Source organism: Schistocerca piceifrons, chromosome 11, assembly GCF_021461385.2.
Source record: "Schistocerca piceifrons isolate TAMUIC-IGC-003096 chromosome 11, iqSchPice1.1, whole genome shotgun sequence".
NCBI lineage: Eukaryota > Metazoa > Arthropoda > Insecta > Orthoptera > Acrididae > Schistocerca > Schistocerca piceifrons.
This window is the reverse complement of record NC_060148.1, coordinates 95,176,378-95,194,239: the sequence shown is the minus strand read 5'-3', so window position 1 is coordinate 95,194,239 and position 17,862 is coordinate 95,176,378. Positions and strand designations below refer to the sequence as shown.

At 40.6% G+C, this 17,862-nt stretch overlaps 1 protein-coding gene across 1 annotated transcript in view; it reads right to left on the bottom strand.

Moving 5' to 3' along the window:
• The window catches only part of LOC124719745 (protein shuttle craft), a 258,849-nt gene that overhangs the window by 101,395 nt on the left and 139,592 nt on the right, over window positions 1-17,862 (bottom strand). Inside the window, exons 11-12 of the mRNA XM_047244946.1 lie at window positions 10,647-10,896; window positions 4,519-4,682 (exon numbers count right to left, since the gene is read on the bottom strand). Coding sequence (XP_047100902.1) covers window positions 4,519-4,682; window positions 10,647-10,896 — 414 coding nt within the window. The remainder of the gene's footprint in view (window positions 1-4,518; window positions 4,683-10,646; window positions 10,897-17,862) is intronic.

Here is a 17,862-nt window from a genome sequence, read left to right as displayed (position 1 = left end):
TTCAGAACATAGAGTTGGCCATATTGACAAACATCCCAAACAGTCTTGCCAGTCGAATTTTTGTAGTATATTGAAATTATGCTACATTCGAAATGGAACAATATGGAATTTGTATTTACTTCGTTGGATAACGTATGAAAATGCAGTGGTCGAAACTCGGGGCGGAGAAAAAAAAGCTCGTCTTCCACCTTTTTTTTTTTTTTTTAATTTATTTACTGACGCAGAAGTTTTGGCGCCAGTATTTATCTTTGTGCCTACAAAGCATGCCTGTGTAGCACTACATATATTCGATGGCAGAAGTTAGTTGTGACGGCACCTACCAACATTTTTCAGAACTTCCGCTTGCTTTGCACTCGATTCTAAGCCGCAGGCGGTTTTATGGATTACAAAAACCGGAAAAAAGTGCGGCTTAGATTCCAGTAAATACAGTACTACACCTACAAGCTTTGGCATAGTGATCCTATCTCACAAGATTCTAACAGCCCGATGGAGAGCTAACAACTAATTGAAAGACTGATGATGAAGAAGAAGATTAATGTGCATTTGGTATCAAGGACCACTATACTGGCTTCAATGTGCAGGTTCTTGGAGATGGTAGATGGGTTGCTGACTTAAGCTAGGGCTAAAGAGAGCAACATTGTGATATTGATGCAAAGGCTGTTCTAGGACACTCAATCTGCTGGAATCTTCTCTTCACATTCTGATTCTTTCATGTGAATCACAAAAGACATAGATAATGTTCGGCATATAATTAATGACGCTGCCCGGGTTACTTTTACAAGTACAAGGTGTGTTAAAAAGTGAACTTTGCTTGTATCTTTATTACTCATTGGACTACATTTTAAGCACTGTCCCTCTCAAAATATTTACCTCTACCAGCAATGCACAGTTACTTCCATTTCTTCTATTTTTGGAAAGCTCCTGGAACACATTTCTGGGATAATGAGTAGGCCTTATCACATTGTTCAAAGTGTCTTCCAAGGTTTGGAAACGATGTCCTTTCTTCAGTGTAGTTTTAAGTTTGGGAAAAAGGAGAAAGTCTTCTGGGCGTAAGTCTGGAGAGTTGAATTGATTGGGCACAATAGGAGTCAGAAGTGTTGCCAGATAGCTGCGGACAAGGAGCGACGCGTGAGCCAGCGCACTGTAATGATGTGACACCCCATTTTTCTTTTTAAAATGCACACTTCTTCCTGTGTACAGCATCCTTCAAATGTGCTAAAATTCCTTGGTAGAGTTGCTTGTTTACCATCCGACCTGGTGGTAGATGTAGAAGGGCATCATGAATGATGGTCATCTTAAACTTTCATCTGACTATTTTTAAACTGTGTGAACCACTTGTAACACTGAGTAGGACTTAAGCACTCATCACCATAGGTTTCCTGCATGATTTTGGTGTCTCTCTGTGTTTTCTTGAGTTTCACACAAAATTTAATGCGGACGCATTGCTTCTCTAACTCTGCCATCTCGAAATTCCCAAACTGTGCGACAAAGTTCTACTCAACAGAGCACTGAACAGTAACTGGGAGAGACAGAAAACTGAAATTTCTGGCAGTTACACATTGAACACAGGAGCGTGCAGGGATGCCAACCGCATTTTGCTCTAACACACCACTGGACGAAATTACAAACGTTCCGGAATTTTTCGAACAGATCTCGTACATAAATGATCTGATAAAAAGGCTGGGGAGTGATCTACAACTGTTTGATGACGATAGTGTAGTGCACGGGAAACTGCAATCGTTGAGTGGCTGTAGATACATGCAGGATGATTATACAGTACCAGTGGAGTGCTGCCTGAGAGAATAACATCTATTAAACATACAGGCAAGACACTGCAAATTGGCACAAAATGGAATGAGCCCTAAGGTCGATAGTAAGGAAGACGAATGGACGACTTCAGACTGTTGGGAGAATTATAGGAAATTTTAGTTCACCTATTAAGGAGATTGTGTACAGAACACTTGACTGACCCTTCCTTTAGTACCGCTGAAGTGTTTGGGATTCCCACCGTGTCAGATTAACTGAGAAAATCGAAGCAATACACAGGTCCACTGCTGGATTTGTCCCGTGTAGGCACTGTCAACAAACAAGTATTACAGACACGCTACACGAATTCAAGTGGGAATACCTGGAAGGGAGGAGACGCTCTTGTTGCGGTACATTATTGAGAAAGTTTACAGAACAGGCATTTGCAACAGGCTGCAGAATGATTCTAATGCCACAAACTTACATATGAAGCGTGTGAGAAGTGTAGTGAGACTGACATCACTGACAGCAATCTGGCAGCGCTGTGTTGTTCTACTTGTTTAGATCTTCCAGATGCTCAGTCCAACAGTCAGTTCCATACACCCACCGCACGAGTTTTGAGAGTGCCATCAGTAAGATGTATTTTTGTTGTGTGTTATGAAAATGGAACAGAAGAATTTAAAGCAATGCTAGGTCATCTAGTTTTGTGTTATACTTAGAGAATATGCGTGTGTGACCTTCGAAAAGTTTAAACATGCCTATTGGGAACATTCCTTATCGTGAGCATAAGTTTTTGTTGCCACAAATCACTTTTGGAAGGCCAAAATCACATTGACGATGAAACTCACTCAGGGAGACTTTCAGCTTCAAAAACTGATGTAAACATCAAATGTGTGCATGCTCTTGTGAAATCAGACTGAAGTTTAACAGTAAGCACTTTCACCATACATCAAATTTTGACCAAAGTTTCGTACATGCGATAGGTTTGTGCTAAAATGGAGCGGAAAAATATCACGACTGGGAAGAAGGAGAATCAAAGAAATGTGTGCGTTGATCTTGAGAGGTTCAGTCGTGTGATTGCAGGTGACGGAATCCTGGATTTCTGAGAATGATCCTGCGACAGAGCGGCAAAGTGAGGAGTGGCACACCGAGTCATCTCCTTGATGAAATAAGAGCACAAATGAGCCCATCAAAGATTGCAGATTTGCTTTTTTTGGACAGTAAGGGTATCGTGCATAAAGTATTTGCTCCTCCAGGAGAAACTGTCAACTAAGTATTTTACGATGATGTCCTTGAAAGGTTCAGGAAAAGGATAAATTAAGTGAGAATGGACACTGCAGACAATTGGATGCTGTATCATCATAACGCCCCGTGGCATGCAGCCATTTCCATAACAGACTGTTTGACTTCACAAGGCATTCTTGTTATTCCACCCCCCTGCTATTCACCTGATCTTAGGCCTTGTGACTTTTTTTCTTTTCCTGAAATTGAAATATGCCTTAAAAAGGATGTAATTTTGGGACGATGGAGACAATTCAAAAGAATGCAAACGGTATGCTAAAGGCCCTACCTGAAGCTTTTCAGTGCTGCTTGACCGGGAACAACAACTACTCTGCCAGTTTATTGCTGCTGAAGGGAACTACATGGAAAGGAACAATGTTGTTGTTTGAATAAAACAAAACCTTTGGTAAATAAAATACCAGCCGCATTACTTTTCTGATACATCTCATACCATATGAGGACTGCAAAGACAAGTCAGAAGAATCAGGACTCATATGAAAGCAGACAGTCATTTTTCTTCGGCTGTATTTGCAAGTGGAACAGGAAAGGGAACGACCAGTAGTGGTACAGGTTACCCTCAGCAATGGACTGTATTGCTGCTTACAGAACATATATGGTAATGTAGATAAATTCTGTCTCTCAGTTTATGCAACATGCTACAATGTACTAATAAGTGGTCATAATCGACCTCTATATTCTTACTTTATTGAATGCAAACTGTGAGGTCCACCTATAGCAGACAAAAATTCAGGCCAAGATCAAATCTAACTTCAGATTACCAGCATACTGAACGGATTAACGTGATTTTCAAAACACAAATATCCAGAGCTGCAGATGTAGCTCCCATTCCTCTTATCTGCACAGTCTTCTAGCGATGGCAAAATCAGGGGGAATGGGATATAAGTAGTCACACACAGGAAGCAAATAGTTAAATTGGAAGAGGGGCTGAAGAAACACTACTTCTGTTTTTTAAAGGTTCTGTACCCAATCCTTGAGAGCGGAACCTTCGCAGAATCACTTTGTTGTCCGCCTGGATGTCTCTCTTGCTGTTGAAAACTCATTTCTTAGAGGTGGTATAGTTATCAAGTTGAAATTTATGTCACATACTAAAAGCTATGGCCCCTTAGCAATGTAAAACATTGAAGCTTCCAAGGCAATCCAATCAAAAGAACGGCCATTTATGTCACATATTTTCATACTCACAAACTCACTCATCAAAACCTGTAAGGTATTTCTCATTGGCCATGAATCATGAAATTTGACAAGAAGCAAGGTTTCACAGTACAAATAAAGGAAAAAATCTGAAAATTGTTAATTTGTAATTATATCACACAAAGAAATTTCTTTTGCTAAATTTTACCACAGTTCAAAATTAAAACATTCTTGAAGGTCTCGGAACCTATAGCCTGCCGGTATCAATGGCAGTAACAGACAAAAACTGCATGGATGAACTGTGTGTGTACATGATAAAGTCTGTACAGGACAGCTCACCTTGGTGCAACGGCGGCTGCAGCGGGCGTCGTCGGCACGTGTGGTCAGCTCGCAGCAGGGCAGCTCCTTGTCGAGGCTGCCGCAGCGGCACTTGACACTCGTCACCAGTGGACACGGCGGGCACGGCCCCGTGTGACACGGAGCCGCACACTCGTGTGGCTGTGCTGCGGACCCGGAAAAAGAAAGTGTTCCCCTGAACTACAAATAAGCTGAGAACTGAAGTTGTTAATGTGGCAAAAATGTATGACAATGGGAAGGACAATGCTGACAGAATGTGAAAACATTCTGTAGTAAACAACAAGACCACTCACGGAATAGCAGAAGTGTTGAGTCAACAGGTACACAAAAAAGAATTAAAACTTCAGTAACTTTTTGATGAATGCCTCAAAACGTCAGAGTGGGCATTTTCACTCGGCAGCAGACACTCATTCTGGAAACATCCCCCAGACTGTGGCTAAGCCATGTCTCCGCAATATCCTTTCTTTCAGGAGTGCTAGTTCTGCAAGGTTCGCAGGAGAGCTTCTGTTAAGTTTGGAAGGAAGGAGACGAGGTACTGGCAGAAGTAAAGCTGTGAGGCCGGGGCGTGAGTCGTGCTTGGGTAGCCCAGTAGGTAGAGCACTTGCCCGCAAAAGGCAAAGGTCCCGAGTTCGAGTCTCGGTTCGGCATACAGTTTTAATCTGCCAGGAAGTTTCATATCAGCACACACTCTGCTGCAGAGTGAAAATCTCATTCAGTATGTTACACTGTTGAATTCGATATCTGAAGAATGTGAATACAGTAGAACCTAGTTAATCCAATCTTGATTGGTCTGACTTCCCCCTTAGTCCCACCATCCCATTTCCAATGTTTTAACTATACAGACTGCAGCTACAGTCAGGACTGGAGTTGTCGATGGCTCACTGGTTGCAATATGCATCAGTAGACATATGACAGTTGTTGGTGCGATAATTCAATCACTCTTAGCATGAAATAGTTTGTTTTTAACTTAATCAGTAAGTGTTACTGTGTAAATATTCTTCTTACATTTTGAAGTGTTGAAAACTAAATTATGGCTCCAACTAAACATAAATATATGATGCTGTCTTTACAAATGGACATTGAGCCCAGTGACTTAAGTAAGTGGATCAATACAGCTGATGCCGACTGCCAACGGAAACAGAATTAACAGACAACCAATTCATTGACAGTGTAACTTGAACAATAGATGAGAAAGAGAAAGAAGATGACAATGAAGGCAGTGAATGTACGGCTCACGTATAACATATATATATATGCTAAAATTGTATTTGATATAGTCCTTCAGCATATTGAACAAATCTCTAGGTCTACTCCAACAGAAATTTCATGGATTAAGAAATGGTGGAACATAGTGGCAAAAGCCAAGTTGTCGTCTGCAAAGCAACAGAACATTACACACTTTTTTTTTTGTCCTGCTTAAGACCAGAACAATTTTTTTTTAACGTGTGATTTCTCATGTTTTAATCCGTTTAGTGCAAATTAGCTGCATGTCAATGCAGTACTGTAAAAGGGTATGTACAGATGTTAAACTTCCACTCACAGTAACAATATATTACTGTACAGATACAGATGTATTTTACAGTACAGGTGCTATTGTACATTAGACTTTTGTGAGAGATTTTTTTGTGTGTTAGTGTATTCTTTTCATTTTCTTAGTGTTTTAACATGGAAAGATATTTTAGACAGTGTTTCCAATTGAACAATAAAGTGGTGTGTTGTGTATTGTGATGTTATGGATCAACAGAAGTGTTCCTCTGATAACCTGATGTTTTTGGGTTACAACCTGGTCCGCAGCGGACTTATTAGCAAGGTCCTACTGTAGTATCATTTATAATGATCTGCAATATGGTTTGTACAAAAGTGCACATACGTTGCATGAATAATGAAACGCAGACCAATTTTTGTTGTTCTATAGGTATCCCAAGGACTGTAAGAGTTATGAAACAGTACATTATAGGACTGTTCGGTTAAGATTTTCTAGTAACATTTTAAGAACAAGAAACAGACAGTAACAGCAGAACACATGAAGAGTTTTAGAAAGATGATATATATCTACACAATAATTTCAAGTTTTGTTCACCACACTGTGGTACAAACCAGTTTATGAATTTGTAAAGTAGAAAACTGATATGGAATGCTATACCCACATTATTTAAACAATCGGAAAGTTCAGGTTCATAATAGTACTGATATAGCTTCATTAGTTATGGTACCAATAAGCCACCACAACTGTAGCTGAAAGAAAACTACCACAGGCATGATGATAAAATAATAACAATAGTAATAAAACTGTTTTTCAAAATAAAAGTAACCAATTCTGAGACTAGTGCTACATCAGGGCCATAAATGTCACAATTTTTAAACACAGTCATATTCTGAGGAAGAGGTAATTGTATTCAACAATGCTAAAACATGGGAAACTAGAGATAAATGCAACAATGAGCAAATCTTTTGAATCTGTGCAAAACCGTTGTGCACTACAGAAAGTGCCAATGATAAGAATGGCCTGCAAGAGATACTTGCTTCTTATCGATGAATTACTGAATTTGTATTGTCTTGCTTTCATTGGGATAAAATCAAACAATGGAAAATCCAGGATGGAATGTAAGTTGTGTGTGTGTGTGTGTGTGTGTGTGTGTGTGTGATGAAAGCTTTATTTGTCACTGTCTTTTTCTTGTGCCTATCTGTGACTCCGTGGCTCCGCATCTCTGCTATATGGTGAGTAGCAACTTTCCTTTTTATAATATTGTTTCATTGGGATAAGCTGCAATTATATGAAATTTCAAGGGAATGTCTTCATGGAAGCATTGTAGCTCATGACATTTTATTTGTGAAATTTAGCTCTGTTTATATTTATTTTACAATTATTCAGGTCCCTTGTCTTTTTGTAACTCTTGAAGTGCAAAAAATATAACCAATTTTGTAAATTAAATAGAAAAATAATTATAAATGAACATTAATGTGGTGTCACTGCCAGACACCACACTTGCTAGGTGGTAGCCTATAAGTTGGCCGCGGTCCATTAGTATACGTCGGACCCGCGTGTCGCCGCTATCAGTGATTGCAGACCGAGCGCCGCAGGTCTAGTCTAGAGAGACTTCCTAGCACTCGCCCCAGTTGTACAGCCGACTTTGCTAGCAATGGTTCACTGCCTACATATGCTCTCATTTGCAGAGATGAGGGTTTAGCATAGCCTTCAGCTACATCATTTGCTACGACCTAGCAAGGCGCCATTATCATTTGCTATTTATCTTGTGATGCATGTACCGTCAGACCGATGTTCACCAATTATGGATTAAAGTTAAGTATTCCAACAGATACGTACTATTTTTGCTAGTCTCATATCCCTGACCTGTTCCAGACCTCACGCCAGCCTGCGTGAGCTTAAACGCGTGCCTTTCGGCTTTCTCATAGTGGCTTGGCTGTCTTGCCAAGTCACAACAATTAATATTATGACAAAAACAGCTGTCTCACACCAGCAAATGTCATGACTGTATGTGTTACACAGTTGTAATACTGTACATCAGGATAGTCACTAACCGAACTGGCAGATTACTTTTCCACAGCTGTATTCTAATAAAGGATATACTTATGTGCCGCCTGCAACCTGTCACAATGTTTAAGTTAGCTGAACTTATGACAATGGTTAGCAATGTGTTTCAAGCCTCTAGTGCCCATCACCAAGCATCAAGACACACAAATTATTTAAACACGTATTATCCTACTAATATTATAAGTGAGATTATCGCTAACATCAGTGGTGCACAAAGTCTTCATTGGGTGCATAGCATATAACTATGTACAAACAGAAAATGTCTGATGCCGTTCTGGACAAAAGGTGTGCTTTCACATAAATGTTTATGGCAATACTATACTGACGATTTACTGAATGTAGGTCCATTTGTTGCTGTTGTGAGCAAGCATGTGTCCTCAATTCTGGAACACTTTTTTTCAATGTTTTTAATCACTTTTCACATTCCACAACGTTTTTACAGTCAAGACAACACAGCATGCTGTACTAAAACATGACAACTTGACGTATATACATTCCTTATTTGTGATTAATATTTTGTACATGTACAGAAAGTGACAATAACAGAAAAACCTGGCCAACAAAGAATGTTATACATCAAGTTAGTATGTGTTAGCACAATTTGGCTTGTAGGCCTCACTTTAAAAACATGAAAGTAAGTGGTAAGTGACGGATTTCAGTGCAAAGAAAGTGTTACAGAAAGTAGGACAGATGCTTGCTTACTGCAGCACCAATGAGCTTACACTTAGTAAGTTACTAGCATAGTATCACCATAAACATTTACATGACAGAATATCACATATGGGAGTTATATGCTCTGGTCCTCATGTCCTTTCATGTGGCTGACAACCAATCCTGTCCTATTATGCACATGAGACAGTTAAGTATGGTTGAAACCAGGACACTGCTCTTAAAAGGAGTGATCACACAGCGATGCGTTTCATAGTTAGCTGCCAGTTATTGACAATGGCACAACACTCTGAAATTGTGACTGTGAGTAAGTGCATTTAATAACAGTCTGTTGTTGACATGTGTTGACAGCCACTTACTTTTTATTCAATGACCAGTATTATGAGCAGACAGATGGAGTTGCGATGGGTAGTCCGTTGTCTCCCGTGATCACAAATTTGTTTATGGAAGACTTCGAGGAGCGTGCATTGGAATCGGCGCCTTTGAAACCCGCTTGTTTCTTTAGATACATTGACAATACCTTCGTTGTTTGGTCTCACGGTAGGGAGAATTTGAATGTCTTCCTAGAACATCTGAACTCGATCCACCCGAACATTCGTTTTACGATGGAGGTGGAAGAGGATTGTTGCCTTCCCTTTCTTGGTTAGGAGGAAGGATGATGGACCATTGGGACATGCAGTCTACAGGAAACGTACTCACACTGACTTGTACTTACAGGCTAATAGTTGTCACCAACCGGCACAGCGTGAAGGGGTACTTCGTACCTTGGTACACAGGGCACATGTCGTTTCCGACGTTGAGACTCTGCCAGCTGAGCTGTCCCGTATTAAAGTTACATTTCCTCAAAATGGTTATAGTGATAGACAGATTGAACGTGCGTTGCACTATCGACCAACTGTACATCGGGTGATTGATGATAATTCTGAGTCAACACCCAAGTCTACTGCCTTTTTGCCTTACGTAGGAAACATGTCCAACTAGATCGGTCGTATTTTACGGAAATACCATGTGAAATGTGTTTTCCGACCTCCATCTAAAATTAGAGCACTTTTGAGTTCCGTTAAGGATGATCTTGGACTGCGTAAGGCGAGTGTATATCGCATTCCTTGTAGCTGCGGCATGACATATCTTGGTCAAACTATCAGGACCGTGGAGGACCGATGTACTGAGCATAAACGGCACACACGATTACAGCAGCCAAGTAGATCTGCTATTGCCGAACATTGCTTGGATACAGGTCACCCCATGTTATATAATAACACCGAGATATTGGCACGCACGTCCAGTTATTGGGACAGTGTTATTAGGGAGGCAGTTGAGATTAAATTAGCGAGCAACCTCATTAACAGGGATGGAGGTTTCTGTTTAAACTCTGTTTGGAATCCGGCTCTCTCCCTTGTCAAAAAAAAGAGGAACAGAGTCAATGCTGCCTCACCTGCGAATTCATAGTCTCACTATCGATAGCTCTGACTTCGGTCATCTTTGGTGGCACTAGTGTTCAGTGTGTGTGTTGTCTTTCCTGCTTCAGTCCGAGAACCAAGGTTTTAACTTTGCATGTACGTCGACTGTCTGTTGCAGTTTGCCTTGAAAATGGCGGGGTGTTTTCCCACCGAAATCTCGGTGGTCGCTGAAAGTGTTACCTGGCTGAATTCCCATAAGTTATTTGAAAATAACAGTCTAGGTTGACAAACATTGTTATTTCTGAAAGTACTGGATGTCTCAACTCAAGGAAAACAGAAAATTAAGTCTACAAATCAAAGTCTTTGGATACGAAAAAGAATGTCACTAAGCCTCCATAAAAGAGCTATTTTGTCTAAAATTACAGTCATCAGTCGTAATCACTTCACGAGCTTGCAGTGGTGGTGGGGGTAAGGCACCTCATACTTACAGGGCTGGCCACACGGCAGCAGCTTGCCGCAAACTTGGCCACACGTAGGTACTGGATCGAGGCACGAAGTTCTCACGTAACCTACTTCTCCGGAGGCTTTTTCCTCACAGTCTTCCTCTTGCGACACCCCAGTTGCACCCGTATCCGGAGCCGGCCTGCCGGTCTCCTCCGGACTGGACTCTGTAGCGTCCGAGGCACCTCCAGACTCTGCTGTCGATGCAGTCACACCTCCTGCTTCTCCTGCAGTGCCCTGCAAATGTTACACTTCGTAGGTCATAGCTGCTATGGAGTTTGACAGCTGCGTAAATGAAACTGTAACAAATATTCTGCTGCAGTGCAGTGTCAGTTCTGATGACAGTGCCACCTTTTCTGCCCCTGGAATATATCCAAAATTTTCATTTATTTCAGATTTTTTTACATGATACGCTAATAAATAGATGGCTGAGGTTACATACTTTCGATACATGCAGTATATAAACACATCTATACAATATACAGGGTGTTTCAAAAAGAATATTATTTTGTCCAAATTATCAATTGCTGCGCCTTGGCTCGGCTGTTGGAGAAACGAATACATAGTCTAGTTTGTATTAATAGCTGCTAGATGTAAATTGCCTTCTGTTCTGCCTGGTAACTGTCATACAAGGTGTGACTGGAAAGTTTTAAGAATGGGCTTGTAATTGTACAATGGTGGTACTTACATGCTGCTGTGTTGCACCTCCTTCAAAATAGTCCCCTTCTGACTGAACACACCAACTCCAACGGTGTTTCCACTTTTGGAAATATTCCTCAAATTTTTTTTCCTGAAATGTGTTAAGGGCGCTCTCCGTCTTTGACTGGATGTCTTCAATAGAGTCAAATCGCTTCCCTTTCAGTGAAAATTTCATTTTAGGAAACAGATACAAGTCCACTGGGGCCAAATCAGGGAAAATTGACAGTTGTGGAAGCACAGGAATTTTGAATTTGGTCAAAAATTCAATGACTGAGAAGGCACGATGAGCCGGAGCATTGTCACGGTGTAGCACCCAACTCCTGTCTTTACACAATGCAGACCTTTTCTTCTGCACATTTTCGCACAAATGCCCCGCCCCCCCTTTATTGCGCTTAAGAATATGCTATATGCAGAAGGATACGACCACATTTTACAGCATTCTGGACTGAATTCAGTACAGAAATGAAGGTTAAATGTATCAGAATGATAATGTACTCTGTTTTAATGCAGCATCTGTGAGCCAATACTTTGTTGAGAGTAACATCTCAGAAATGGACTGGCCTCCCAGTCTCTACCTGCACTCGACAGACCACCACTGGGATAACTCAGAATGTCAACTTTGCTGGGATAACTCGTGGTCCACCATCACTAGATCTACTGGATTTGGTTGGGCTGCTATTCCTCTGCAGATGTTCTGACACCTCACTAAAAGCGTCCCCTGCGAAGTCCCAGCCATCATAAAGGCAAAGGCATGACACAAACCCACATCAATGCCCACTACCGGGTGTCCGGATACTTCTGGTCAAATACTGCATATACTGTAGTTACTAAATTCTTATCGATGTGGTATTTAATCAAAGCTCATTATTCATAATCTGCTGATAACAATAGTGCAAATATTTCAGTTGGAAACAATTTCTTTATAGAAATATTAATAAAATGTGCACATCAAAATTCAATTCTACTAAAAACTGTTTGTTTCTGGATTGACTCTGCTTATTTTAAAGCCCTCATTTTCCACTACCCAACAAATGATTCATTTTCCTCAAAAACTTTATATTTCATAAGTTATTTACATTAATTTTTTTTTTTTTTTGCGTTGCAGAGTGTTTCAATGTTGAAACGTAATTCTTTCTGAGGTTGGATATTAAGCATTTCACTAAAATAACATGTTCTTTAATTACTCAAAATACTGAACTTTGCATTCTTAAAAATTCTTTGCAAACTTTGAGAATCCTTGCACATTAAAACTTCTGTATTACAATGTAGTACTATTATTTTGTCAATTTTTAATTATACAGTTTTTAATTAAATTTACTTAACAATTTACTGTATATCTGTACATTTTATGTTTTTCCAAATGTAATATAATTGGTTAGATAAAAATCTATTAAACAAGTGGCAACAGGACAAAAAACATAAGAGTTAAGGAGATATGCAGGCTTTCAGAGACACTGACTGCTGCTTCTGATAAAAGGACTCGAGGGGAAGGAAGATGAATGAAGGAAAAGGGAAGTCTCTTCTCCTCATCCCATCCTGTAAATATTCCTTGATCCACAGTTCTGGGCGACTTTTCTGTAGCTCTCCACATTTCTTAAACCTTGCCAGTCCTTTTCCTTCATCCCTCTTCCTTCCCCTTCTATTCTTCTGCCAGATGGAGGACCCACTGGCTCCAAAAGCTTGCAGATTTCCTTAATTTTTTTTGTGCTGAAAGACAACATCCGATGCCAATGCCTCACCATAACTCCGGACATGCTTTACAGTGCTGTTCACAACACTATTCCTCGACTACAGCTATTGTTGAGGAATGATGGTGGACATATTGAGCATTTCCTGTAAAGATCATCATCTTTGCTTTGCCTTACTTTGTTATGCTAATTACTGCTATTCTGATCAGATGAAGCGCCATCTGTCGGACATTTTTTTAACGTTTGTATTTTTTGGTTCTAATAAAACCCCATGTCATTCCAAGCATGAGTGTCAATTCGTACCTCTCTATCTACATTATTCCGTGATTTATTCAGTTTTCAAATTTATACTGACTTTTTGATCACACTGTATAATAAGTATCACAGGCCCAAACCCTCAGCGAGGTGACACATTGGAAAGAGAGATGTCGGGTTTGGCCTTTCTGCCATATATTCCCAGAGTGGCACACTAATTTAAACCGACAAGAGAGACCAAAGAGTGTTTCAGATCAGCAAAGGAGAAAAGGGAGCCACTTGCAATGTTGGAAATACACCAAGTACCATTTACATATGGAAAAGTATGTTGGAATGAGTGGACAATCAATCAACACCAAGATCATAAAAAATAAGCAGCATTGCACGTTGGGGCACGTGGAGAAATTCACCATGGCAGAGAACACAATGTGCGACACTGAGCACACAGTACATTTCTCTGACACCCATGTTCTCGCTGCAGAGAAGGGCTATCATACCTGATAGTTCAGGAAAGCTATAGAAATACGCAAACACGACAACACCTTTAACAAGAAAGAAGAAAGCCTCAAAGCGAACAGAACCTGGATTCCTGTGCTGCACCGAACAACCGTAGCAGGCAGCAAGAGGAGAACCACAGTGGTAATGACCAGGTTAAAGCCTCTGGATGTCAGTTTACTAGGTACATACAATCTGTGGCCACGAGTGCGATTCCAGTCCACCACGAGCAATGGAGAGTGAAGCTTTGACAATGACAACCACTTGTGCTGATGACTCGTCAGAAAAATCGTCAAACACACATTGGCTGAAGAACCCGAGAAAGAAGCCAACAGGCAGTGACCCAACAAGTGGCCATGAAAGCCTTAATAATTTTGTAAAAGGAAATTACTGTTAATAAATATGAATAGATCTACATGCAATGTCCATTGTATTTTGCATGAGGTGCATTTTAGTTAGGCTACCTCAAATTTTTTTTCTCAGGACTGCAAAGTGACAGAAACATGGAGTTTGTTTTAAAATACGTGAGCACTTGTCGTGAATGTGCAACAGATATGGCACCACTGTACAGTGCACACGACTGTAGAGGCAGCGGTGAGAGTGAGGACTGATCTTTATATTTAAAATGGCAAAAAGTGTCTTCCAGATGGGTGCCAGAAGTGCTGACAGACAACTGCAAGGGTGTACGCATGGTATATTGCTAGGTAACGTTGACATTTGATAACAGTACCAGGTGTACCGGTATGAAATGAGCGTTATGATACAAATGTGTCGATAAGGAACAATTGTTGTGAATGAGCCTTAATTTTTTTTGTTTGGTTGGTATGGTATCTGTCAAAGATATTTAGTATACATCAAGTCATGGAACAAACAACATCATATGTTTTCATCGGGTTAACAGTGTCGAATTTTGTACCAGAAAGTGATGATTTGCAGAAAGCATTAATTTTTTGTTTTCATTTGAAAAAAAGTGCTGCAGAGTCACATCGAATGCTTGTCGAGGCATATGGTGATCGTGCTCTATCAGAAGCAACACCCTTAAGATGGTTTCAACGGTTCATAAATAATGATTTTGATGTAAGAAATGAAGAACGTGGAAGACCACCAAAAAAGTTCGAAGACGCCAAACTGCAAGCAATATTGGATGAAGATGATACTTTGAGTCAGAAGAAAATGGCAGCAATGCTAAATGTTGCACAGCAAACAATTTCTGACCGTTTGAAAGATCCAAAAGTGTGGAAAATGGGTGCCACATGAATTGAATGAAAGACACATGGAAAACTGAAAAACCATTTGTCAAATTTTGCTTCAAAGACATGAAAGAAAATCAATTTTGCATCGAATTGTTCCTGGCGATGAAAAATGGATTTATTTTAAGAATCCTAAATGGAAAAAATTGTGGGTTAATCCGGGACAACCATCAACATCGACTGCGAAACCAGATCGATTCGGCAAGAAGACAATGCTCTACATGTGGTGGGATCAGAAAGGTGTGGCGTATCACGAGCTTCTACAACCAAGTGAAACTGTGAATACTAATCGCTACAGACAACAAATCATCAATTTGAACTGTGCATTGATCAAAAATACCAGAATGGACCAGAAGACGTGGCAAAGTAATTTTTTTACACGACAATGCACCTGCACAGAAAGCAAAACTGGTTCAGGGTACAATCAAAACACTTGGCTGGGAACTGCTACCCCATCCACAATATTCACCAGACTTGGCCCCTTCCCACTACCATTTGTTTTCATCAATGGGACATACATTGGCTGAGGAACACTGATTCCTACGAAGAAGTCGAAAATTGGGTGTCTGATTGGTTTGCCTCAAAAGACGAACATTTCTATTGGCGTGGTGTCCACAAATTGCCAGAAAGGTGGTCAAAATGTATAGAAAGCAATGGTCAGTACTTTGAATAAAATGTTTTTACTTTTCAATTCAAAATTAGTGTTTCATTTTCACAAAAAAACGCTCATTTCATACCGGTACACCTGGTATGAGTGGGACTTCTTGGATGAGACACATATGTGATGTTCTAGTGGTCAAACCAGACTTCTTTAGAAGTGTTTGCAGCAGCCACAGAATCGTGGCAACAACATTGTGAATAATGTGTAAGGCTGCAGGGAGATGAGGTCAAGAAGAGACAAGTTTCACAGTTTTTGTTGATTAGCCTGTGGGGAGGGAGGGGGGGGGGGGGAATAAAGGGTAGATAGATTGTATATGCAGACAAGACAAAATATTCCTGTATTTCCCAGTAAAAAATTTGCTTTAGTACATTAGTGACAATATGCTTTTCCTCAGAGCTGTAGAACATATCAATCCTTTGAATGGTACAATTTCCCAATACTTTAGGAAAAACACGGCAAAAGACAAAGTATTTTGGAAAGATCTTCGATGTGCAGCGATGTGTACACTGCATAGTTTGGTATTACGAAACTGTAAATACGAATTCCACCGAATGCAGTACGGTAGCTTCAGAAGCACTGAAATCGAGATTGTGCTGCGCGACGCGCTTTTGTCAGTCAATCAAGGCTCACATTACATGATCTCGTCAGCCAATCAAGGCTCACGTTACATGATCTCGTCAGACAATAACAGCAGAGGTTCAAGAGCAGAGGATGCGTGATGTAGTCAGCCAACAGCTACATCACTTAATTTGTGTGAACACACAAGCGGGGAAAGTTAATGGTTCAAATACTTCATCCAAGAGCCTCTGACACATTTTGCTGTCAGCAGACGCCATGTCCACACTGAGTTTTGTCGTCGCAAATGGTGCACTTCCTTTGCAGCTAAAGCTTTTTTTTTGTGTTATTCTCTTGTATTTTTCCACATCGGTTTTAAGGTGCTTTGACAATGACGCTTACTAAAAATTAGCTAATCACATGATTAACTAAACATCCCATTACAGCCTACTAAGGACCACATTTATGTTTATTAAGCATATGGAGGCTGTGGATCATCAAAAATACAAAATTTTAACTACAAGCAGTGCTACACATTTCACCCCTTGAAGGTAAGTACTGGCCAGTCTGTCTCTTAATTTGTTGAGGCTACATACACAAATGAGTGAGAACACCGTCAGCACTGCCCACTGTAGGACTGAATACTGTCTGGTAACTCTGCAGGCACGCAATATGCCAAGAAAAGTAAATGACCAGAGCAGGGACGAATGGGGAGCGAATGCGTAAATCCACAGATTAGGCTACCTTGACGAAGGACAGATTGTTTAGGCCCAGTGTTTGTAAACAGATATCTAGAAAACGGCGCTGTCAGCTGTTTGCTTACTACTATTGTGAACAGCTGTGGAAAGTTGTCGAAGGACGGCGAAACCACGACGAGACAAGGTGTCAGGTGTCCACCCCTCACCATACAATGTGGATGTCAGAGGCTCGACCCCCTGTAAAGCAGGATAGGGGGAGATCTGTGGCACAACTGATGACAGTGTATGAGGCCGGTGCAGGCATAAATGCCTAGGAGCACACCATTCGGCGTATATTGTTGAACGTGCAGCTCCACACCAGATGACCCCTACGTGTTCCTATACCGACACAATGACATCACCAATTACAACGGCAGTGCACACAGGTTCATTGAGATTCGAACACGGATCAATGGTAATGTGTCACCTGCTTAGACAAATCATGTGTCCTACGAGGGCAAGTACAAATATTTTCCGCAATACTGTGACAACACTTCTTGCTCTGTTCATACTGATTTCTGTCCTAATTTATTTTTTTGTTACACTGTTGTGATCCCGTTATGGAAGTTTGAGTCTAATTCCTCCATCTGTCTTCCTTTTGTTGCAGACTGACCACGGCTGTTCCATTAGAAGTTTGCAACCAATAGGTACAATGAGTGGTGACTGGTAGGTGTATCGGGTGCTGAAATTCATCAGAGACTTCCAGCACAATACGGGAACAGCATCATACCGCAATGGAGTGTCTATGACTGGATTACAAAATTCAGAAATGATCGCATAAGTGCTACATGTAAGAAACAAGCCGGGCGATGATCCACGGTCACAAATGATGACAACAACATTTAGAGTGCACACGACACAGT